At 40.6% G+C, this 26,633-nt stretch overlaps 1 protein-coding gene across 2 annotated transcripts in view; it reads right to left on the reverse strand.

Moving 5' to 3' along the window:
* The window catches only part of LOC124788198 (F-box/LRR-repeat protein 4), a 166,034-nt gene that overhangs the window by 94,506 nt on the left and 44,895 nt on the right, over positions 1 to 26,633 (reverse strand). For both annotated transcript variants that reach the window (XM_047255378.1, XM_047255379.1), the window contains exons 2-6: positions 16,231 to 16,324; positions 7,118 to 7,313; positions 6,830 to 7,022; positions 6,338 to 6,481; positions 3,226 to 3,351 (exon numbers count right to left, since the gene is read on the reverse strand). In XM_047255378.1, coding sequence (XP_047111334.1) covers positions 3,226 to 3,351; positions 6,338 to 6,481; positions 6,830 to 7,022; positions 7,118 to 7,313; positions 16,231 to 16,324 — 753 coding nt within the window. The remainder of the gene's footprint in view (positions 1 to 3,225; positions 3,352 to 6,337; positions 6,482 to 6,829; positions 7,023 to 7,117; positions 7,314 to 16,230; positions 16,325 to 26,633) is intronic.

Raw genomic sequence — 26,633 nt, forward strand, 5'->3', positions numbered from 1 at the left:
TATGCTATCCAAAGATAAAACTGTTATCTCTATTCCACATTAAAATAGTCTGATTATATTAAAAATTGAACTGTACAGTACTGATGTTCCACAAAAATATTTATTTTATAGTTTGTTGTGAATTGGTTTAGAGCTTTCTAGGCCATCCTCGGACAACTTCAGATTAAACAGACAGTCCACAAAACATCCTGGTAAAAGGGGGGAGGGAGTTGCAGAGGGCAGCAAGGAGGCAAGGAATATGGGTAGAGAACAATTACATTATTTACAACATATATGTTATCTTATGGTGAGAAAACTTATAACTGGCTGCTGCTACTTTAGTAAGAGTGAATAATGGAACTGTATTTGATCATTAAGGATTATATCATGATTCTGTGTCTGGTATTCACTGATAGTCAGAACTTCAAGTAATGATAGTTTTTGCCTTTAATTGCTCTGTGGAAAACATTATATTCAACATCACAAGAATGATACTGATTCAGACCATGTTCAGCAAAGGTGGAATCTTTCTCTTTCAATCTGCAACATCTTTCAAATTCACAATTTAGGAGTAAAGGAGGACACTTATCGAACAGCAGAAGTGTCAAGACTTTGACAGGCACAAGCAAAAGGCAATGAAAACTTGCTAGAGTTCTTTAGTATCCCCACTAGCAGACATACCCATCGACACAGATGAGCTGCACAAGTATCATATGAACAGCTATAACGGACAGTGTGCGCAGTGTGTTGTAAGGGCAGAAATGCTGACAAAAGTATTTACTTGAAGGTGGCAATCAGCAGGGCCAGGTACTTCCTATTTTCACACTGACTTACATGGACCTGACTTTCACATTATGCTGTGCTCTTTGTGCCGCATTCACCTTGTTTCAGTCATTTGCATTGATCATGTTCTACTTTTCTATGCCAGTCTTTACATGATGTTCGGACTCTCTGGCCCACTTTAGGCTGACTTGCACACCGCATATTTCCTCTTCCAGGATCCAGCTCCCCAGTTTTGGAATCTAGCATTCACTGTCACCTAGAGGAATGACATTTGAGATGGCAGAACGGTTTCGTGGCATTCTCACAGTTGTGCAGATACAAAATTGGCAGCAGGAAATGTTCTTCCGCATATCACACTTCTGCTAACATCTCTGTCATAGCACATCATCTGTATGAAAAGTACATTTTCAGCATGTGACAAAATGCTTTCTCCCCTACCTGCACTCCTGTCATTGAAGGACCACTCCCTCTCTCCACACATTGACTTAACAAGTCAACAGCCAATTTGAGTTCACTAGCTACATATGGCTAATGTTTCCTCAATTATGACCAAGCATATTCTTCAAGACTCAGTGTTTGATTTAAAAGGTCGATGATTGATACTGTTGCTAAATAGAGTGCATTGGGAGGCCGGAGGGGGGGGGGGGGGATGGAGTTATAAGTGACACAAGAAAAGGTGGTGGCTGGGCCACTTCATCACGTACTGGCTCGGTCCGGAACACTTGCATCAACTGTCTTGTTTTTCCATTACTGTTCCAATCTAGCAGTTGTGTCATAATTGTGCGAAGAAACTAAATGTTGCAAGTTGTGTTGACAACATCGATCAGGGATTATGTCAGCATTGCCTCTCTCATGTCTCCCCTCTCCACAATGGCCTAAAATATTTTCGTAACTCCACCATCACCCAGGGTGTGAACCATCCGTCTTTTGTGCCACTTATAACTCGTTTAGTCACATCAAATGTCGACAGGGAGAAAACAGGACGAAGTCGAATGAGATATCAAGTAAGAACGTAGAAATGAGGTAACCTCACTAGGAAGAAATGTAAAATGGGGGAATTTTTAGTGTTGATCTCATGGGTTTTTCACAGGGGCTATGACTTTATGGCGTAGAATCGCAAAAATCATAAAATCAGAGAACTCAAAATTTAAGTTCTACTGTATTCAGTGATGAAACTAGTAAACTTTGGCAAACATGAATACAAGTACTTCAAGCAGAGTTGAAGGAAACATTGAACCATACTGGGTTGCTTATTCAAACTAAATTGCAACTTATTGCCACATATTCATGTAAGCCTGTGTTCACAGTCCCTATTTCTTGTTTCAACCATAGGATGATGATAATCTCTATTAATGACAACACGGCAAAGAGCCTGTTATGTATATCCAGCATGGTGGGTCTCTGCAATGTAGATATTCTGAGGAGGGAGAAATACCTTCGCAATTTAGTGAAAAAGGAATTTCCCATGCCAGCAGAAAATATGGACATTGTCAAATTTCTAGTGTTCAAATATGATCTCCAACAGGCAGTTCTCAAATTATAGTGAAGTGTTGATGGTTTGATGGCATGTCTCAAAGAAAACTTGGAAGTTATGAAAACACTTCCTTTCGAAAATTGTTTAGTTGCAGACTTAATTGTTCCTTAACTGATTTGATTAATGGAGTTAAAATAAGGGTTTCTTCTTTTTAACAATGGAGATAAATGAGATGTGTTATGTCAATAACTTAACGTAATTGATAGGTATAATTTCATTTACAAAATAACACTGAAAAACAATATAATACAACAAAAATATAGAACTTAATTGAAAAATAAGTCATCACACAATATTAATGATATTGGGGAAAAAATAACACTCAATTCAGAAAAAAATAAATTGAATTTTTCCTGTCCCCATGTATAGCTCTTCACTAACCAAAGGTGAATTTGCTACATTTCGGTAATGTACCAACATAACCAAAACAAAGAAATCAGTGACACAAATGTTGTCTCTGCACTGGGTCAAGATCTTTCCTTTCCATCTTACTCTTGTGCAACTGTAGGATGAGAAAATCTTATTGTTCCAGGAACTACCTGTCAGTGTACTTAAACAACACACTGAGGGTCAGTGTGTTTTGAAGATAGGGATGAGAACATTATAAAATGCAGATAGGACATAAAACAAAAAAAAATGAATACCAATTCAACTAAAAAGTGAGCCATGAAAGATAAAACAATGCAATACATTACATCAAGGAAGTTATTAAATTAGAATTCAATTAACAAGTCATACCAATTATGTGCAGTTGATAACTGTGAAACGTGAAAGCAAGAAAATTTCATAATAAATGATAAATGCGGAAATTAAAATCAAATGGAACAACAATCAAGTACTGTTTTTTTGAAAATAACAGTTTTAAACACACAATATTTTACAATAAAATCAAAGTTTACAATGAAAACATCCACTCATAATTAACTTACCTTTAAGTTTAATTCTGTGTAAAGCAGACTATCTGTTGCCAAAGCATAAAAATGTTTGTTAACTAATGAACACTTCCGTAAGGATTTGAGATCTAAGTAACCCAATATTTTAAGGACAGTTTCATCCTGAAAATAAAAGAAACATACAATAAAAATGTAACATATTAATCCGCCACCTCCTCTCTCACCCTTCGGGTAAACAATGGAATATACATATTTTGAAGCACCAAGTTAACTTTAGTTTTATTTCAGCAAAAACATGAAAGCAAAATTGCCAATCTTTATTATACCTTTGTAGAAAAGACATTCTATCTACGATTAGATTAGATGCAGTTCTCGTTCCACAGATCCAAAAAATGAGATGATTCTCGTGGGTGTGGAACATGTCACAAAATATAATGTAAAAAACATTTTAATATAATACTTACTACCCTCCACATTTTTCAGGAGATTGTCACAATAGGTGAACACATTAGTAAACTAGAACTGCTAATATTTACAGACTTAATAAGCTGTCAGAATGAAACATTGTTATGCATTTTTAATAAATTTATCATACACAGAATACCAAATCTTGACTGTTGTGACCAAGTGCTGTCAAAACTGAAATCTAATAGACATTTTTATTTAAGCTGGTCCAACAGTCTCTGTTAAGATATTCATCCATAGAGCAGAAGGAGTTGCTTATCAAAAAGTCTTTCAAACTCTGTTTAAACCGTGCTTCATCTGAAACCAAGTTCTTAATGGTAGCTGGCAATTTCTTGAAAATGTGTATTCCTGTATATTGGACCCCTTTTTGGACCAAGGTAAGTTATTTTAGGTCTTTATGTAGAATGTTCTTATTCCTAGTATTGATACTACGCATTGAGATATTGGTTGGAAATAGAGATATATTACATACAACAAATTTAATTAAGCAATAAATATACAGGGTGTACATTAAGTCCAAGAATACTTTCAATTATTTACTGCACAAGAACTAAACATTGTACAGATGCCATACATATTGCATTTTGAAGAGAAATTCTGAAAGGTTTTTAAAAAAAACATTCGATATGCAAACCATGAGTGACTCTACAGACGTCAATACGGTAATCGAATTCTTGCCATCTTGCCATACCCGTCCCTGTATGGCATAGTCAACTGTGGCAGTCGCTTCCCATATTCTCTCCTGGAGCTCTGCTACATCACGTGGTAGAGGCAGTACATATACCAGATCTTTAAAGTGTTCCCACAGAAAAAAGTCACACAGAATGAGATCTGGTGTGTTTGTCGAACTCCAACACACAGAAAACTATCTCCGCACCTGAGCTCGCCATGTTTGCGACTAGTGCTGACTATCGGCAAATTACCAAACTATGCTGTGGTGGTAGACATGGAGGTAAAAAAAAACACTTTCAGGGTTTCTCTTCAAAATGACATATGTATGACATCTGTACAATGTTTGGTTTTTGTGCAATAAATAACTGAAAGTGTTCCCGGACTTTATGTACACCCTGTACTGAGAAGCATTGGTTAGAATACAACGTTCCTTGAACAGGTTTCTACATGATGTTCTTGGATTCATACCACAAATGAAATAATAGAATGAAAGTAAGCGAAGTACGCAAGATTTTTATAGCTATATCTCCTACATCTGACATCATTCTCACTGCAATTACAGACTTGTTTAGGCGCTTAAGCAATTCTGTGGTATGTCCTTCCCAACTGATTTGTTATTGAGTTGTAATCCCAGAAATTTAACTGTCAACCTCTTCAATCTGCACATCTTCATATGCTATACACATGCTGGAAGGAAATCTCTTACAGGCTCTGAACTGCATATAGTGCGTCTTTTCAAAGTTTAATCACAATGAATTAGCTTTAAACCATTTAGTAATGTCGATGAAAATTTGATTAGCAGCTATTTCTAAATCTGTACTCGACTTGCTACTTACTGCAATGTTTATATCATTTGCAAACTAAACAAACTTAGCATCTGACAATATAATAGATGAGAGGTCATTAATGTACACAAGAAAAAGCAATGGACCCACGATGGAACCCTGGAGGAACACCGTATGTAATTAATTCCCAGTCAGATGCAGACTGATTGCTTACTGCACAGGTATTTCGCAATGACACCCTTTGTTTCCTGTTAGTCAAATACGACTCAAACCATTTCACAGCACTGCTGGTGACAACATAATATTCTAATTTACATAAGAGAATGCTGTAGTTCACACAGTCAAAGGCTTTTGACAGGTCACAGAAAATGCCAGTAGCCTCTAGTTTATTATGTAATGAATTAAGTACATTCTCACTGTAAGTGTAAATTGATTTCTCTACATCATAACCATTAAGAAACCCAAACTGTAACTTGGACGATATATTATTTGCAGTCAGATGCTTAATGAGACACCTGAACACAGCCTTTTCAAATATTTTTGAGAAAACCGGCAAAAGTGAAATTGGTCGATAGCTGGATGGTGTCTCTTTATCCCCCTTCTTGTAAAGAGGCTTAATTTCGGCATTTCAGTAGTTTGGAAAAGTTCTGCTGATAAGAGATTGATTACACAAGTAACTTAAGATATAACTCAACTCACATGAGCACTGTTTGATTAACACCATGGAGAAGAGCGACTGACATCACATGAAACAATTACAATCACAACTGGTTTTGACCATGTTCAGACAATCTAAAGATTCTATACACTCTGTAGTAGGTGAACATAGCATTCATGACACGTCGCGAACACAATGTTGGTCAAATGGTGTCTATGATGAATAGACTCTGAACTGAAAACACTTATGATTGTAATCTTATTGTGGAACTGTATTAATATAAACTTAGCAGAAGTGTTAAGTCAGATAATGATAAACAGATAATCATATTCACAAATAAATAGAGGAAAGAATGAGTCTGCTTAAATGACAGAAATCATTTCAGAGGAAGAATTTTTAAAAAAATTTAGTCAACATCACGTGCAATGTTTCTGAATTGCTTTGTTCTTGCAAATATGAAACACATGAATGACAATATGACTCCATTTTCAGATTCAAATTTTGGTATGACTGTTATCAAATAAATTGAAAACTTGAAACATTGGTTAGTAGAAACAGCAGTACTCACCGGTAGAGCTTCTATTGTTACGTCACTGACAGGTGCTGGACTATCTTTTGGTGGTTCTGGCAATGGTCTAGTTCTTGTCGTGCGATACACAATTCTACGATAGTCATCACTTAGAAACTGGGTGATATTATTTGGTATGTTAGTCTGCAAGTAATAAAAAAATATAAAAAACTCAGTCCTTCATGGCTCTGCACGAAACATGACATAAAGCACACAACTAACTGTGAAAAATAAGCTTATAAGCTATCTTAATGTAGAGCACGTGCTCACATTTCACCAGGGGCACTGTGTCATCTAATACAGTCATACAGTTTGAAGGGGGATGATGTATGGATTGGTTTTACATATTAGGGAGCAAAACTGATACGTATAGCTGAACACTCTGATGTGTGATTAAGTATCTAAATGAAGCCTTTATCCAACCATGGATGTCAAATGGCCAGTGATGATGATTGTGACCTATATATTAATACACTGTCTAGAGAAACTAACCTGATTTGGAATGTTGTGAATATTCAGTTCTTTTATCTGAGATAGAAGCCGGCTGACTTGTTTTCCATTAATTTCAGATGTACTATTAGATTTATTGAATGAGGAAGAAAGTTCCTTCAATCCAACTAATAATACTGCATCCAACTCGGTATAATAATCCAAATGTAAGTGATGGAATTCCAGTCGCAAAACTCTGGAAAAAAGGATAAGCAAATCACAATTAAAAGACATCATTGTTTGATTTCAATTATAAAAGTCTTTACATTATATTAAGTACGATGTTCTTACCTAGTTGGAAAAGAAATGCTCCTAATCCTTGGGGAAAATATTCTGGCCACAGGGCCAACCCTTTGAGGCAAGCCTTCCCACAAAAGTGTCCATGCTTCATTGCTGTCTGCTGCCCAGATTCGTACGAGTGATCCAGGATTATAAGTTTCATAAACTTTTACCTCAACAGGATACACTGCTTGCTCGAATTCTAAATCTGCACAAAAGATTTCAAAATAGTTAGTCAATAATGTCTATCAATTGGATGATCAACTCAGGGTGTCAGTAACAAAACAGTACACTACTAAGATAAAAGACATTAACAAATTATTATTATAGTCTGCTATTCCATGACTAACAATTATTTGCTGACTCTAACAATACAAAATCGATATAAAGTGTTTCGCTTTATGAAAGACCAATTACCACATTGCGCACAGCCACACATGTGAAAACATGTCCTATTTAGAGACTTTTCTACAGTTTACAATGCGCATAGTCACATATTGGGCTTTTTAGGCACAGCATCTTTTTCATTACTTACCGCTCTTCTCCTCACGGACTTAATTTTTCTTCTTGTAAATGAGATAAGAGCATGTAGGTGGATGGGATTATTTTGCACTGTGTTATAAAGGCGTCTTCAGCTGCTGTGTGTACTATATCACTAAACCCAATTTCCACAGTCCCTGGCATCCAACAAAAAGATACTTCCTTCCTTAATTCTGAATATTCAGTCAAGTGTCTTTAATTTTCTGAATCATTCTCTTCGGAAGATATACTTCCGTTACTGACTGGAGGGTACCCAGAGAGTCAAAGCAGATTAGAACTTTCTGCCAAGACAACTTCTAATTTTTTTAAATGCTTTTTGGATAGTGAACAGTTCCACATCATATTTGCTATACATATTTGAGATGCAGAACTTGGGAGACCGTGTGTTGAAGAATAATGGAGCAACCAAAGGTATTTGCCTGCTTGAACAAATCAGAATATTTATTATGTGGTACAGTAAAATCATAATGATAATACAACACACAGCTAAGAACATTACAAGAGGTTTTGTCGTATCTAAAATTAGATTGGGCCTTTTAATTAGACAAAATGGTGACTTGTTTAGGAGATCACTTCCTTTGCTAGTTGCTGGTCTATAAGCCACTCCTAGTCTTGATTTTGCTGGTGTCTGTACAGGTACCATCCAGCTGTGGTCTCCTACAAGCAGTCACCAACTGGCTCCTTGGCATCTCCAAGAGGCCCTAGGTTGGAATTCCATGCCTGGGCACATCTCATGGCTGACCTCCCACCAGAGCTGCTGGCTGACCAATGCATGCGAGCCTTGCTGCCAGAGAAACACTTAGTGCAGCCAAGCTCTGCAAAGCCGCTGACACTGTACTCTCCTGGCATTCCACGACTGCCGAGGAACTGGTTCTTCGCACTCAAAGCCCTGCTCGCCCTAAGTCAGAATCCTGGCACTTAAAAGTGTCAATGGCCAACTGACCATTCTCGCACCACAACAACTGGTGTCAGAAGTAGCTGGTGTCATTGGGCAATGTTGCTGGTCAGCACACAGTTTCATCACTGCAGTGTGACAGGTGAATACAAACGCCCCCCCCCCCCCACCCCCAACCGTCCCGCTTTTTGCTTTTAATCCGTATGAGTTGCAATTACAGAACATGTCGACTGGGGAACTGGTTTTAACGTGTGATTTGTGAAAGCTGACTCAGATATAGATTTGAAAGAATTCAGAGGGAACACCACAGAGCCATATTTGGGTTATGTGCTCGGTTAGATGTACATATTTAGTTTGCTTAGGCTTAGTGCCCCCTGTGATCAATCGTCATTTGCAGTCGAGAATGTGGGTCTCACAAGAAGCGTGCAAGGGATTAATCCCTGTAGCCTGCAGTCACGCTATACTGTTGTGCCCTCGGTGGCTCAGATGGATAGAGCATCTGCCACATGTAAGTAGGAGATCCCAGGTTCGAGCAGGGCACCCATTTTCAGCTGTCCCCATTGAGGTATATCAACAACACCTATTGGCAGCTGAGGGTTTCGATTAATTATCATTCCTTTCTAGAGAAGCTGAATGGTCATCATTGGTCATTTGGACCACATCACTGTACTGGTTGTGGTGAAACAAGCACTATATCATTTGAGATATACAGAGGCGAGCCAGTGTGCCAGGACTTACCCCAGTTCACTGCTAGTAGTGCCACATCACCACAATGCAGCTTTTCAAAGCACGCTATTATTCACCGTAATTTAAGAATAGAATTAAAAGTTAAATTTGGTTTTCCAAACCTTGCCAGCATGTGTTTTAGTATTTTAATGTTTGAACTGTCAAATCTCACATTGATCAGATGAGTATTTTTCCTACATACATAATTTTAAGAAAAAAATAAGTGGTGCTAGATAATAAAGCTAGGAAACCAAAAACTGGTCAGAATGTACAGATGTACGTCAAAATTAACTGGTACAAGTCTCAACACGATCAAAGCAATATTTTGACCAGAATCAACGTTATTAAGAAAAACTGAAGGTGTTAAATACTAGACATAGAAATACGAAAATTTGCATGAAGCTTCAGTTCAACATAAAAATAATAACTATGTAACCCCATTGTGCTACTTCAAATAGTTTTCGAGTAATCTGGTGAAAACTAAATTTGGAACAAAAATGTCCTTCATTGTGGTAGATTAAGTATCTCTTATATTAATGCTAGAAAGGTTTGGTTACAGCATGTGATGAAATCTATTAAATAATAGAGCTATGCCAAGTTTCAAGAACTTGATGTAAATAATAACAAATACAAGGTCTCTTAAACTTGTAGTTCAGAGATCATATCCTACTGTCAGTTTTGTTCTCAAAATTCTAGACGGCAAAGTTTAACTGCAGTGAGCTAAAACTTTTTCAGTGATTTTAATCAATTTAACTAAATACCTAAGAAAAATTACGAAGATTCTAAATTGATTCATGACATTGTTATAAAATATTGTGTGTCCAAGAAAGCAGCCGTTTAGAGGCTGCTATCATGGGCAATACAGCAGATGACAGCACATGTTCCCTTGGCCGTCCGCTGCACCAGTATACAAATACAGCCTGAGAGGGAACACTAGACTTCACTTCGCACCCAGCCACCATACGATTCACATCAGTCAAATGCCAGAGTACGCGCTGTTTCAGATGACGTCACAGATAGACTGCAACTAAACTAATGTTTTGGCTCAAATAGGAAGTGAACTCCAGAGGACTGTCCACCATCCTGGATCACTTAGATTTCACAGAAGTAACTGTTAGTGTGCCACCCGTAAGGTTAACAAATCCGTGTGGCAAGTGGTGACAATTATTTTCCACTTTTGTGGCGAGCAATTATTTTGATTATTAGAAGTCAGGGCAAAAGACAATTTAATAGGAACTTACCACAGAGTGTTGTCTCTGAACTGCTCATAGTGCTGTTTATCATACAGAGATTTATTATTAGCATTAACATAATTAATATTACAATGTTTTGCGTGTGAAACATCACAAAATATACCTATCAATTAGAACTCAACACCTTCATTTGCAGTCATAGTCCTGATCCCACTGAGAAAATAGAGAATAGAAACATTTCTTTCAGTGGGCTGGACAAGAAAGTGGACTTGCAGACTGGGAACTATGGTCAGTATGTTCCGCATCGCTTTCTGGCTGACCTCAGAAATACTTTCCAGGCTCTCGTAAAAGACAGCAAACAATAATTCCAATATTCCAATACTTCCTCCTATTACTTATGACTGACATATTATTATACACTACTGGCCAGTAAAATTGCTACACCAAGAAGAAATGCAGGTGATAAACGGGTATTCGTTGGACAAATATATTATACTAGAACTGACATGTAATTACATTTTCACGCAATTTGGGTGCATGGATCCTGAGAAATCAGTACCCAGAACAACCACCTCTGGCCGTAATAATGGCCTTGATACACCTGGGCATTGAGTCAAACAGAGCTTGGATGGCGTGTACAGGTACAGCTGCCCATGCAGCTTCAACACGATACCACAGTTCATCAAGAGTAGTGACTGACGTATTGTGACAAGCCAGTTGCTCGGCCACCATAGACCAGATGTTTTCAATTGGCGAGAGATCTGGAGAATGTGCTGGCCAGGGCAGCAGTCAAACATTTTCTGTATCCAGAAAGGCCCGTACAGGACCTGCAACATGCGGTCGTGCATTATCCTGCTGAAATGTAGGGTTTCACCGGGATCGAATGAAGGGTAGAGCCACGGGTTGTAACACATCTGAAATGTAACGTCCACTGTTCAAAGTGCCGTCAATGCGAACAAGAGGTTACCGAGACGTGTACCCAATGGCACCCCATATCATCACTCCCGGTGATACGCCGGTATGGTGATGACGAATACATGCTTCCAATGTGCGTTCACCGTGATGTCGCCAAACACGGATGCGACCATCATGATGCTGTAAACAGAACCTGGATTCATCTGAAAAAATGACGTTTTGCCATTCGTGTGCCCAGGTTTGTCGCTGAGTACACCATCACAGGCGCTCCTGTCTGTGATGCAGCGTCTTGGGCAACCGCAGCCATGGTCTCCGAGCTGATAGTCCATGCTGCTGCAAACGTCGTCGAACTGTTTGTGCAGGTGGTTGTTGACTTGCAAACGTCCCCATCTGTTGACTCATGGATCGAGACGTGGCTGCACGATCCGTTACAGCCATGCGGATAAGATGCCTGTCATCTCGACTGCTAGTGATATGAGGCCGTTGGGATCCAGCACGGCGTTCCGTATTACCCTCCTGAACCCACCGATTCCATATTCTGCTAACAGTCATTGGAACTCAACCAACACGAGCAGCAATGTCGTGATATGATAAACCGCAATAGCGATAGGCTACAATCTGACCTTTATCAAAGTCGGAAACGTGATGGTACGCATTTCTCCTCCTTACACGTGGCATCACCACAACGTTTCACCAGGCAACGCCGGCCAACTGCTGTTTGTGTATGAGAAATCGGTTGGAAACTTTCCTCATGTCAGCACGTTGTAGGTGTCGCCACCGGCACCAACCTTGTGTGAATGCTCTGAAAAGCTAATCATTTGCATATCACAGCATCTTCTTCCTGTTGGTTAAATTTCGCATCTGTAGCATGTCATCTTCATAGTGTAGCAATTTTAATGGCCAGTAGTGTATTATCCTCCACTTTGCCCAAGATATGACATTCAAATCAATTTGTTAGCCTACAGGCAGAGCCACATTTCAGCATTATTATGATCTGTATCAAATATGATAAAGAAGACAGCAAAACATATGACGACCCACACATAGGCAAAGTTAGCACCCATTTAAAAAAGAATAATAATAATAATAATAATAATAATAATAATAATAACAATAATAACAATAATAACGGGAATGAGTGTATGGCATCGGTGGGCGGGAGGCCCCATCTGGGGAAGTTCGGCCGCCATGTACAAGTCTTATTTCATTCATTACCACATTGGGCAACTTGCATGCTAGTGATGAGGATGAAGTGATGATGAGGACAATACAACACCCAGTTCACGAGCAGAGAAAATCTCCAACCTGGCCGGGAGTCGAACTCAAGTCTGCTTGCATGGGAGGCGAGAACATTACCACTCAACTAAGCAGGCAGACATTCTTTAAACAAATTCAAATAATGTATGGGTTACATCAACATACAAATTACAGTCACAGCTAGCTTTTTTTATTTATGTCAAAGACATACTCAATGAAAATACATAAGTATACTGATAGTGAATGTCCATTCATGTTGCAGATGATAGTGTTTACTACATACTATCAGCAACTGATAGTCATCCACAGTAATTCATGTCAACCACATTCACGTAAGAGAGCCTTTTTCAGTTTGTGGTTGGTAGGGTAATTAATTTTGTGTTAGACAGCAATGAAATTAACAAAGGACTGAATATACTGACTGCAGTAGCCGTTAAGAATAGGTACAGAAATAAATCCATTGGGGCAATAAACAATAACAACACTTCAACAGTCAATTTGACAAAATATTTCATGATGATGCACAAAAAATACATCATCTCAGACAATCCAACTACAAGATTAACTGCAGTGACTGTAATAAATTCTATAGAGCACAGACAAATAAAGATTAAGAGAAAACCTGAATACCAGTGAAAATAATAAATCATAATTTAGTGTACATTTACACAGTAGCAAACATGCTGCAACTAATAATGAGACACACACTAAGTTCTACATTGGCTAAAATAAAGGCAGACTAATGAATATTTTTTAATAAATTGAAATTTACACTGCTTCCAATAAAAAGCCAGAGTGTGTTCTTAATGAACAAACACATTTTAAACATAGAAACTTCATAGAGAATTTCAAGCATATATTATGTTGATGACTGAAACATAGATAATACTGGTGAGCAATGTATTTCACCGTAATGAATGTTTAATACTTACTCTTCTTTGCTCCTCTTCCTGACTTGAATTTCTGAATGTGAGTGATCACATCAAATCTATGTCATAACAGTATGGCTATATCATATTTGGATGTTTTACTTATGCATGGACTTTCAGTGTTAATGTACTTATATATTATCTTCAGGTATATCTTTGACATAAATCGAAACAGTCATCAGATCGACATTTCATGTAAGGAATGATGATGCTCAGCAATTAGCGAAGGAGGAAAAAACACCTAATAGAGAACATAATGTGCCAAAGAGACAAATGGTTGGGGACGTATTATGAGATGAGTCATTGCTGAAAACTGTTGTTGAAGAAATAGTGGAATGAAAGAATTGCAGGGACAGATGTAGAAGTGAGAATATACAGCATAATGTCTGTGATGTAAGTTGCAGCAGAATTATTGAAACAAATAACACAGCTGTCAAGTGGAATGGAGAACTGCATCGAACATACCTACGGGCTGGGGAACAAACAACAGTTTTGCACTGCAAGGGCCCACACAGAAAAGAACAAATTGCATTTTCTGTTGTTGCTCCAATCCTGAAGTCAAACTGCAAGACTGACAAGTACTTGTTTGCACTGACAGAATTACTACTCTCGTACAATGAGTTCTTAGGAAGTCTCCAAGAAGATTGGAAGCTAGGAAATTGTCCATTTACGTCTTCATTACTCATTTCCTTCATTTTATAAAATGATTTTACTAACAACTATTTTAATCTCACTTTAGCAGCATGTGACATAACTGGATCATCAGCTTTTAAAATTTCTATATACTTACCTGTACCAACACAATTTTGATGTAACTTGTCGACTACTGATAGGAAGTGGTTATTAAAAATTATGTACAATGCTAAAATTATGTGCAATGCTCAAATTATGTGGAATGTATGTAACAGATAAAAATTTAAACTTTTCCTCTCCACCTCATTTCACAAAGGAAGAAGAAAATTTCAATTACCAAAGCTCAAAGTAAAATGTTCAAATGTTCCTGTTTCCTCAGGCACATTCCAATTTATCTTTTCAGTGGAGTGTGTCTTTACAGGTTGGTATGTATATCCATGAATACATATCATTAATCACCAAAAAGAGCAACAGATAAACAACAAAGAAGGGTTCTGGGAAAAAACTGTTTGACAATCTGGAGACCACTGAGGGGACTATGAGAGACACAGGCTGACAAGACAATTCCCCAGGGACATGCTCACATGGATGAATCACATGACTTACTCTGGCATATAGTGGCCGACACAGCTTTCCTCCAGCACTTCGCTGTTTCCACTCTGTGTCAGCTGCTGGATCATATCTGTAGATAAGAGTGTTATCAGATCTTGATTTTGGTTGCATCCTTCTTGACTGTGTATGCACAAGTTTCACTGACAATTCTTGCATTCGTATTACAGCCTTGTACGGATCTTCCTTGCAGACTTGTTTCCTCCCATCACGGTTGTGGTTACTGTCCTTACTTAGTTGAGATTTAAGTGAGTATATTTCATTCTGTGCACCAAAGCAAAAGAAACTTACCTACTGATTGGACTTTTCTACATGCCTGTCCACAGTGTAATACCTTCTCTATTAAATGAGTGCATACAGATGTGATGACAGAGAATTTTTACAAGTTCAAATACTAAAGTGTTGCTGACAGCACAAGTATGGATAGTAAGGAGTCTTCTACATAAGTCATCCTTAATAAATCTTCGTAAGTTATCATTATTCTACAGAAATAACCACTTCCTGAACCACAGAGTGTTGTATGATGCAGTAATTTTCATTTTATCTGTAAGGGAGTTCATGGCAATTATTGGTTCACAGCAGTCGCCAGAATTGTGTTAGCAGGAGATAACGAAACATTGCTGCTGCATTTTCCTGAGAGAGAGACTGTCCATAATCATCAAGGAAGACATATACAAAAGGGATCACTGTTGTTTTGTTCTTGTTCTTATCGTTCAGATTAGTGCTTATGTTTTTGATGGGGCATTTTATAACCCACCTTTGAATAAATGAAACAAGCTGCCTCTCAAATACTTAAGTACAGGACATGTTACACACAAAAATCAGGAATTTTCAAGAATTCTATCCCATAGCATGTGCTCCCACTGTTTGGAAGAAAAGTTATAAGAAATGTACTTATGGAAATTCAGTTATTTTCTTAGAGACTTCATGGTCAAAACATTCTGAAAGATTCCTGCAAAATGAGAGACTGAAGCAGTAGTACACAATATTTATGTTCCCAACTGAATTTTCCATCAATACATCACATCTATAACAGGAAATACAAGGAATTTCTACAAGACATAACAAAATTTAGAAATTTGACCATATTGTGACAACTATGCATAGAAAGGCAAAAGAATTCCAAGATTTACAAAGAGAGAGAACTGTACACTGAACTAATGAGCTCACACCAAAATGGACCAGCAGTATGACACACTGTGAAAGAAGACAATGTAATTCATGAAATTGAGAAGACCTTCTCAATCTGCTGTCTCATATGAAGAAGCATTCTACTAGCCTTTAATGTCCATTCCTTTTAAAATTCTCTCTTCCTCTATACCTTAGTTTCTGTGTTCTGTCATATGAAGAAATCTTAAGGTCAGATGTTTTTTTGCCTTTCCATGTATGGTTGCTCTTCTGAGTAAATAGTATCAGTAAGTACATTACCTATATAATCTTGACTAGTTATTCTGCGGACAGACTGCCGCATATATGGAACTAATCTAGATGGAGCCAAATTCCACCATCTCCCATATGTCCTCTATAACAGAATAATAATTTATTATAATCACATAAACATAAATATCTTTATGACATGTGCTTTAAATAGTACAGAGCTGACACTATATCAGAGCAGTTTGCTTCTGTTTAAACAAACGATAACTGAGACCACTCAACGGGAGAGGAGGAGAAAGGGGGAGGAAACCCTAGCCCCCTCCCACATGAAGCTGGCAGCTTACATCTCTGTCCTGTGCTCCTGCATATGGTCAGAGAAATCGCCAATTCCTTCTGGTGTTGTGAGGGTCGTAATCAAACTTCATCATGGACTAGAAATAGTCTCCTCATTCATTGCCAAATAAGGAAAGAAAACAGTAAGCAACATAAAATACAAAGTGAAGTGGAATATCAAAACATTCGCTAACGGCTATAACATAATTTTTTGGTGACATTGGCAACAATATAAACTTGGTAGTTCACGTGCAACCTCTTCTGGGTCGCAAAAGGTGGACTACATTTTTTTTTTTAGGTATGATGTAAGTACTACTCCTCTCATGAAAAATCCAAGTTATAGACCTTCTCCCCATTGTATGTTTACCCATCATCTAAAAAAACTGCTAAGAAATGGCGCTTTTTCAATTTTTGCTCAGCAGGCAAAAATATGTCATTATCAATTTTTTCATATATAACATGCTGGAAAATTCGGATCAACTACTGAGATATGAGGCTGCGAAAATCTCCAAAAATGTCAAGAAATCACAAAAACTTAGATATGTCGGTGGTTTTGCTTTAATAAATTTTTTAGTGCAGTTTTGTTTCTAATGTACAATAACCAGTGTTGTAGAAGATTTAATTTCCCTCAAGATTCATACAAAATATTTGTAATGACATGTCGAGAAGTACCACATTAACAAGCTTAGCGAAAGTGGAAGAGAAACTGAAAATACCATCCTCGCTCAAAAATTGTGTTCATGAACGTAATTTTATCTTTAAGCCAATATACATGCAATATACAGGTTGATTCACAATTCATGAATATTTCTAGAGTTTGCAGATGGGACTTAGTACGTCATCCACTGACACTACAGAGTGTTAACCCTCGAGCGGGCGCACCTGTGTATAAAGTGCGCCAACCAAAAATAAAATGATTTTGTGTGGTTCTTCTTTTGTTTCACAACTGCAAACCTATACCTATTGCTTCAGGTAACACAGCGATAAATTGTGTTGTCGTACGTCCAAGTGAGCAGCAGTAATATAAAACACAAAGCGAGCTAGACGAGAAAAAATTTATGATCAGTTCAAAAAAATGACCTCAGTTACGAACTAGTAACATAATCCCACATTGAGGCAGTTGTCTACGACATAACTATTGATTGAATAAGCAGCTGAACGAGATCTGATGCAAGTGCACTGCTTAATGCTGCGAATGAGTCATTACTGTCTCTATAACACCTGTCCTTGGCAAAAGAGAGTTATAGTGAAAATTTAATTCATTATTGTTCAATAAAACAGTAGTTATTTCCTCCTTGTTTAAATAAACTAAGATTAAACTGTGATCCTGATCATACATGGCTTACCTTGGTAACATAAGGAAACCTATTCTTTTCATGTGTACAAAGTGTGCCGTGCCCACTCGTGTTATGAAAAACGGCGCACCCACTCAAGGGTTAAAGTTGTAGATGTCAGCGCCTGTAAATGTGTGTGTCTATTCCACGACGATTTTATGAACTTTCTAGAATGATGCAGAAGGATAAATGTATCAATTTGATATAACGGTTGCTGTACCGAAACGAGTGAGTTGAAAGTTATAAGCGAAAAGCACTCTGATAGTGGAATACGTGTACTGATACTTTTGTCGCTAAGATCGTAGGCTAGGCAACTTGAAAATTTCACAGGTGGTAGTATGGACCGTAACACGAAAAAAATGTCAAGTACACATGGGTTCTAACATGCACACCTTAAAAGCTACAAGAATTTGTTCAACAGAGGAGATGTGTTTCACAGGAGCGAAGATGGGCAAGTGTTCATGGCTCCTCAGGTACGCATTTTAGAGCCCATATGTACTAGACTTTTTTTCATGTTATGGTCAATACTACCACCTCTGAAAGTTGCTTAGCACACAATCTTAGTAAAACAGTCACAGTACACTATCCCACTGTCAGCAGTATCAGAACGGTTTTCGCTTATAACTCCCGACTCTTTCTTTTCCAATACAGGGACCCTTACCTCACATTAATACATTCATCCTTCTTCATCATTCCAGAAAGTCTGTAACATCATCAGGGAAACACCCTGTATATACCGGATGGTCATAATTAAACTTTCCCTATTTAACAAGTTATAACAGGGAAACTAATTAAATAACATGTTATAACAAGGAAACTAATGACTGTACGAGTACCAAACTTGGTACCATTACTGTCAAGCACATGGAGAAGAGAAATAATGCAGAATTAATTCAATTGAAACACTTTTAATTTGTTGCTACGGTACATGATACCATGATGCCAGTACCAGCACTGGCACAAAAGGGGCTAAATACGGCACCCATCAGTGTCCAGAAGAGTCTGAAAGCACAGGATTGCATTCTGTACAGCGGAACGAAGCATGTACATAGGTATGTTGGTTATCTCTCTTGATATGTTGCGCTTCACATCAGCACAAATGTGAATGTTCCCCTGGTAAACCCTGTCCTTCAGGTAGCCCCACAACCAGAAACCACAGGGAGTGAGATCAGGTGATCATGCCAGCCAACCATTTGGAAATGACTGGCTGATAATTCGATCATTTCCAAATGTGTTTCGGAGAAGCAGGTGAACTTCACGGGTGATGTGTGATGGGCCCCATCTTGCATGAGAACTGTTGAGTTCAACATGTCTCTCTCCTGCAGTGCGGGCATGACATGCTGGCAAAGCATATCGCAGTAATGTGGGCCAGTCACTCTGCATGTCTTTGGTCCTTTACCTCCAATCAGTTAAAAAAAGAATGGGCCAATGAAGAACGTAGCCATGAAGCCACACCATCTGGTGACACATTCACCATACAGAGGAACTTCATGTCAGTTAGTTTGTTTTGTTTTAGGGCGCAAAAACAACTGGGGTCATAGGCGCCCAAGTCAAAACTATAGAACACAAAGACAGAGAAGAGTTAAAAAATGACTGTGTATCAATCCCAATTGACATAAGAAGAGACAGCTAAAAACAGAGATGCGGAGAAAGGGCTACAAATGACACCACACAGAAACGGAGGTACACAACGAAAAATTAAATGACCTTCACCATATTGATTTGACAAATAAAAAGTAAAACGCAGTCGACAGCCTGCGCATCATTTTCTAAAACGGCTGATACCTCAGACGGAAAACGCAGACAGGAAGACAAACAGTAAAAAAAATGGGTATTCCATAAGGAAGTGGCAGACAGTTAAAACTTGGGCGCAACGTCAACAAAGCGGTGGGGAAGCCCCAATTATCAAATGACAATGGCTAAAAAGTCAGTGCCCAATACGCAACCTAGGTAAAATGACCTCCTCCTGGCAAGAGAGCTGAGAGAAGGTCGTCCAAGCCACTGAGAGAGGCTTAATAACCCAGAGTTTATTCCCTTGAAGGGAGGACCAGAGGTGATGCCAAAGGGACACCACCTCCTGACAGACAGCAACACAGATCATTGGAGGGAATATAGAAACTAGTGGGCTGAGGTACAAGGACTGCAGTCTTGGCAGCAGCATCAGCAGCCTCGTTTCCTGGCAGACTGACATAACCAGGAACCCACATAAACATCACAGTGGCTCCACCAAGAGTGAGCAAGTTAAGTTTTCCTGGACCCGTTGCACTAAGGGATGGGCAGTGTACAGAACACATAGACTTTGAAGGACGCTGAGAGAGTTTGGGCATAGGACACAATTGAAAAATCTGTGTCCCCGTATGTACTCTGTGGCCAGAAACAGGGCAAAGAGCTCAGCTGAAAATGCTGAGCAGTGTACTGGAAGCTGATATCTAAAGACATGGGCACCAATGACGAAGCCAAACCCGACACCACGGTCAGTCCGAGAGCCATCAGTGTACACAAAGGTACCATCACAAAATTCCATCTGAAGGTCGTGAAACTAAAGGAAATAGACCGAGGCTGGAGTAGTGTCCTTAGAAAGTGAATGAAGGCCAAGGTTAACATGGGGCACTTCACTAAGCCAAGGTGGTGAAGTGTTCACACCAACTGGGAAAGTCGGAGGTAGTGTGAAGTTAAGCCACCAGAGCAAGTGCTGAAAGCGGACTCCAGGAGGTAACTGTGAAGAGGGACACACCCCAAAATGGCGATCAAAGGAATCTTTGAAGAAGGAGGCGTAGGATGGGTGGCCACGCATGGCAGACAAATGGCATGCATACCAGCTGAGGAGAAAGTCACGGAGTCAGTAGTAGTTCAACAACTTCATCATACAGACTCTCAGCTGGGCTAGTGTAAAAGGTGCCAGTGGCCAAATGGATGCCACGATGGTGTACAGTGTTCAGACGGCATAAGAGGGATAGACGTACAGACACATAAACAAAGCACCCATAGTCTAGTTTCGAATGGACAATGGACCAGTACAAACGGAGGATGGTGGCTCGATCAGCACCCCAGGAAGTACCATTGAGGACGCATAGGGTATTGAGGGACCGCATACAGCAGGCTGTTAGTTAAGACACATGGGAGGACCAAGAGAGTTTCCTATCGAGCATGAGCCTCAGGAATTTCGTAGTTTCAACGAACAGAAGGGCAACAGACCCAAGATGTAAAGATGGTGGACAAAACTAATTGTGCCGCCTGAAATTCATACAGACAGTTTTGTCAGAGGAAAAGCGAAAGCCATTGTTGCTGCTCCAGGAATAAAGATGATCAAAACATAGATGGAGATGCCACTCAGTGAGATAGGTCCATGGAGAACTGCAACAGATAGCAAAATCGTCGACAAAAAGAGAGCTGGAGATGCCCAATGGGAGACATGCCACTATAAGCTTAATGGCGATAGCAAAGAGGACGATGCTCAAGGTGGAACCCCGAGGCACACAATTTTCCTGGATAAAGGTGACCGACACAGCAGAACCCCCACCCCTCTTTAAAACTTAGTCTTATAAAAAATTCCTGAAGGATACAGGGCAGGCGGATACGAAAACCCCACGTGCCAAGAGTACGGAGTATACCAGTTCTCCAACAGGTGTCGTAGGCCTTCTCCAAATCGAAAAACAAAGCCAGAGTCTGGGATTTACACAGAAAACCATTCAACACATGGGTAGACAAAGTAACGAAATGGTCAACTGCAGAAGGGTGCATTCGAAATCCACGCTGTGCAGTCGTTAGTAAACTGTGAGACTCAAACCGCCACACCAGCCGAGTGTGAATAATACGTTCCATCACCTTGCAAACACAGCTGGTGAGAGAAATGGGGCGGTAGCTACAAGGAAAGTTTTTGTCCTTATCGGGCTTAGGTCTGGGTAAGATGGTAACTTCACGTCAACGTCTGGGAAATGTGCCTTCTGCCCAGATGTGGTTGTACATATTAACCAGAAAGTGCTTGCCCGAAAGAGAAAGGTGCTGCAACATCCGAATGTGGACAGTGTCCAGCCCTGGGGCGGAGGATAGGGATGAACTGACAGCATGGTCTAGCTCCCTCATAGTAAAGGCGGCACTGAAGCACTCATGATTTTGAAAAGAGAAGGGTAGCACCTGAGGAGCCGCCTCCGCTCGTTTCCAATGGAGGATAATAGTGGGAAGAAGTTGAAATTTCTTCAAAATGGTAGCCCAAGGTGTTGGAGATAGCAAAAGGGTCCATGATGACATCGTCTACTACAGTCCAGACAGAAACTGGCAAATGGAAAAAGGAAGAAGAAGAAGAAGAAGAAGAAAAGAAAGCTCCTAGTGAATGAACTCTGGCTAGCTTTTTTTGCTATTCCGAAGAACGTGATGAAACTTTGCACACATAATGAATGCAGTTTGCCATCATAGGATGACGGTTAAAACACGGAGAGCACATCTCCATGCGCGAATTGCGTCACGGCATACCTCAGTCCACCAAGGGACTGAAGGGACTGGAACACAGCATGGTAAAGAGGAAGTGCGTGGAAAGGAACGTTCTGCAGCAGTAAGGATACATTTTGTGATATATTCCACCTGGTCATCACAACTGGGGAAATCCTGATCCTCAAAGGTTGCCAGGGAGGAGTACAGCTGCCAATCAGCCTTAGTAAGCTGCCATTTGGGTGTGCAACGAGGTGGGGTAGGAGTCAGCAAACAGATAGCACACGGGAAATGGTCGTTTGAGAAGGTGTCAGAAAGAACGGACCACTCAAGACAATGGGCAAGCTAGGCCGTGCAGAAGGATAGGTCCAAATGGGAATAGGTGTGCGAGGAGTCGGAAAAGAATGTGGGTGCTCCAGTGTTAAGGCAGAAAAGGTTGAGTTGATTAAGATCAGCCATGAGGGCACCCGGCTCTGGTAGAACCACAAAGGAGATTATGTGTATTAAAGTCACCAAGTAGCAGAAATGGGGGAGGCAGCTGCCTAATAAGCTGAAGGAAGTCTGCGCTGGTGACATCAAATGATGGAGTGACATAAATGGTACAGAGGGGAAAAGTCAGGTGAGGAAGGAAAGGCGAACTGCAACAGTTGGAAGATGGGTTGATTATGAATGTCATAACGTATGAGCAGGATGATGCCCCCACGAATAGAATGGCAACCTCAGGGGGGAGGTCAAAACAAACCGGGAAGAAATGTGAAAGCTCAAAGTGGTCATGAGGACGCAATTTTGTTTCCTGAAGGCAGAGCACAAGGGGACGCCGTGATGCTGAAAGCAGCCGTAAATCCTCTTTGTGGGGCCGAAGGCAGCGAACGTTCCATTGGAGGACAGTCATGATGATGACGAAATGAATGGGGTGTCACCTAGACAGCTGCCAAGTGACAGCCTGCGAAGACTCGCTGCTACAGGGCACAGAAGCAGGAGGCTCCTGCTCCCTGAGGTCCACAGAAGCATCAGCTTGCTTGTGCTGTCAATCTGTGGAGTCCTGCAACATGGAGGCCAGCTGGGCTAAGGTATCGTGTGGCAACACCATCAAAGAGTACCTTCGAGTCGGTGAAGGAGAAGACCGTTTGCCTTGGTGGACTTCAAGACTTTCTGGTTAACAGAGGAAAACTCAGGTGTTGTTTGGCTGGAGGGACGTAGGAAGTCTTCATGGGAGTACTACTACTGTCCTTTCTGGCCAACCGGTTGTGTAGTTGGTGGCTTCGCCTCTTGAGGTGAGGGTTTTATGGCTTGTTGCACAGCTGGATGGGGGGTTGGTGATGCTACCTTGACACTGGGCAATTTCACAACCTCAGGAGCTGAATGTGAGGTAGCATGACTTCATGGCCGTGTCCTTTGTGGAGCAGAAGGACACGTGCCAGACAGAAGAAAGCAGGGTTTGTGACTAGCCAATAGCTTGCGAGCGACTGGGTACGGCACATTTTCCTTTACCTGGATCTCCTGGACAGCCCGCTCATCAAGATACACGGGACAATCCTGAGAGGAGGCAGCACGGCTGCCATTGCAGTCGGTAGGGCATAGAGGAGGAGACGGACAATATCTCTCGTGTGCATGTCTACCACAGGTTACACATTTGGCTGGGTGTCGACAAGATGTTCTAGTGTGGTTGAAACAATGACACTGGTAGCAGCACATCAGTTTTGGAATATACGGTTGAACTGTGATAATTTCATGGCCTGCTTTAATTTTGGATGAAAGCACCACTCTACCAAAGGTGAGAAAAAGACTGCAGGTGAGCACTAAGGAGGAATCTACTTTTTCCAACACCCGATGGACTGCAATAACACCCTAATCAGAAAGGTAAGATTGGATTTCGGCCTCGGTCAGACCATCAAGCAGCCTAGTGTAAATGACACCATTGGAAGAATTCAGAGTTCTACAGGACTCGACACGAACACGATAGCCGTGAAGAAGCGAGGCGGAAAGCAGTTGTTGTGCTTGAGAATTAGAGGTAGTCTCCAAAAACAAAGTGCCATTCCGTAAATGAGAGCAGGATTTCACAGGGCTGGCAATGGAATCAACACATTTCTGAATATTAAAGGATTTACCATTGTGAAGGACTGACCATCTTCAGTATGTGAGACCATAAGGAACTGTGATGCACCTGGAAGGGTCTATGAATTGTTAGCCTCATTCCGTTTAGGTTTCGTAGACGTTGACTGTGAAGATGATTGGCTCACTGCAAGAAAATCCCCAATGATTGCCAGCGTCTGCGATAGCACACTTCTTCCATCTGGGAGCCCCCTTCACATGGGGGCGCACCCGCCTTAGGTGACTGTTCGCCCTCAGGCCACACTTCCTGAACACATGACACAGGGACCAATCGGCAATTTGGGAAGGTAGCAGCTCAGGCAATCACCCCTCCCTGAGCCTGGCCTGTACCAGGGCTATGTGCGAACCATACCTGTCGACCTGTGGCTAGGAATTATGCATTACCCGGTCATCTGTTACATGTCAGATGCGTGGGGCTGGTTTTCAGGAGCGCACAGGGAGGAAGAAGAAAGAGAGAAACCTCAAATGCTGAAGCGGAGGAATGAGAGGAGAAGGGAAACTCAGGAAGGAAAAGGGAACAAAAAACAGTGGTGAGACTGTTCTTGTGTCAGCAACGGACAATGCAGAATATTCCCAGAGTGATGCCCAGTTCTCCAGCTTATTCGAACTTCTTCATCACGCTCTGCACAGCAGGTGCAGAAAGAGGACCCTTCCATAATCCTTTCACTTGGTGATATTCTCAATGTGCAGCTGCAGCATTACTGTTGTTTTGATAACAGAACATGTTCCCCAAGAGAGGCGAACAAGAATAGCAAAAGAATAGACAAGCAGAACGGAAGGGAAAAGATGCTGCAAAGGCTAGGGCCCTGTGGTAGTCAAGAACGAACCCATCAAAGAGTGGCAAACCCCCGGGTGGGGGGTGGGGTGGGGTGGGGGGGGGGGGGTGGGGGGGGGGGTGGGGGGGTAGGAGGAGAACTTCATGCACAATGACTGGAGGTGAAGATCCCCACACTCAGCAATTCTGAGTGTTCACCTCACCCGTCAGAGACAACTGAGCTTCGTCTGTCCATAGGATGGTCCAGGGCCATCTCTCATCAACTTCAATCCTTGCAAGAAAGTGGAGAGCGAAGTCAACACATTGTTGTGCGTCCTGTGCTGCAAGCTGCTCTACGATACGGATCTTGTACGGATACCATTTGAGAATGGTTCGAAGCACCTTCTGTACAGTGGACCATGGGAAGTTCAACCGTTGTGACACAGCACAAGCACTGCCTGACGATTGGGACTTGCACACAGAGTTATTCGCCACAGCAACAGCGATTTCATCAACCACGTGAGGTGCAACCGGTCGACGGCCTCTTACCAGAGTGATGCCCAGTTCTCCAGCTGATTCGAACTCCTTCATCACGCTCTGCACAGCAGGTGCAGGAAGAGGACCCTTCCATAATCCTTTCACCTGGCGATATTCTCAATGTGCAGCTGCAGCATTACTGTTGTTTTGATAACAGAACTTCACCAATAATGCCCTGCTCCTTTTGTCCAAGCTCATATCAACACCTCAACAAGTGCACTGTCACTAGTCAGGTGTGTGAGACTATGAATCACGGTGACCGATCACAGCATCTGGTGGCCATAGTTGGAACTGGACAGAGGTGCTGCAACGCACGGAAATCATACGCCCCATCCTCTAGGCATTAATGCTACCAAGTTTGGTACTCCAATGGTAACTAGTTTACGTGTTATAATGTGTTAAATAGGGAAAGTTTAATTGTAACCAACGGTACATACATTTGCAAATGCCAGCGCCTGTAACTCTTGATGCTCTGTAGTGTCGTTTGATGATGTTTTTGGACATGGGTTCCTGATTAAACCTTTATCTACTAAAACCTTTATCTACTAAGTCCCCTCAAAAGCCTCTAGAAGTGTGTAACATGAATTGTGAAACATCCTGTATGCATGTAGTGCATGAGATTCATGCAAGTTTCCGGGGAATAAGCATTTCTGAAAAAGAAAAACCAATATTTTCAACACTTTTACATATACAAAAAATACCGCAAGAGCTCGTCATTCCCTACTACAATCTTGTACAGAATTTCTCTTGGATGGTGCCATTTTTCCGAAGATGTCAAAGTGTAAATACAATAAAAAATAAAAATAGAAGGTGCATATGTGCTAATTGTGAAAGTTATCATTTCCTTGTCTTATGAACAAGATTCTGTTGTTGTTATTGGAGAAGAAATTGATCTTTTGCTTTCAGTAACAGCTTTAGCATCAGAAAATGTGTTCTTTCGTAAATCTGGAAGGGATAAC

The sequence above is a fragment of the Schistocerca piceifrons genome, chromosome 3 (assembly GCF_021461385.2).
Source record: "Schistocerca piceifrons isolate TAMUIC-IGC-003096 chromosome 3, iqSchPice1.1, whole genome shotgun sequence".
Lineage (NCBI taxonomy): Eukaryota > Metazoa > Arthropoda > Insecta > Orthoptera > Acrididae > Schistocerca > Schistocerca piceifrons.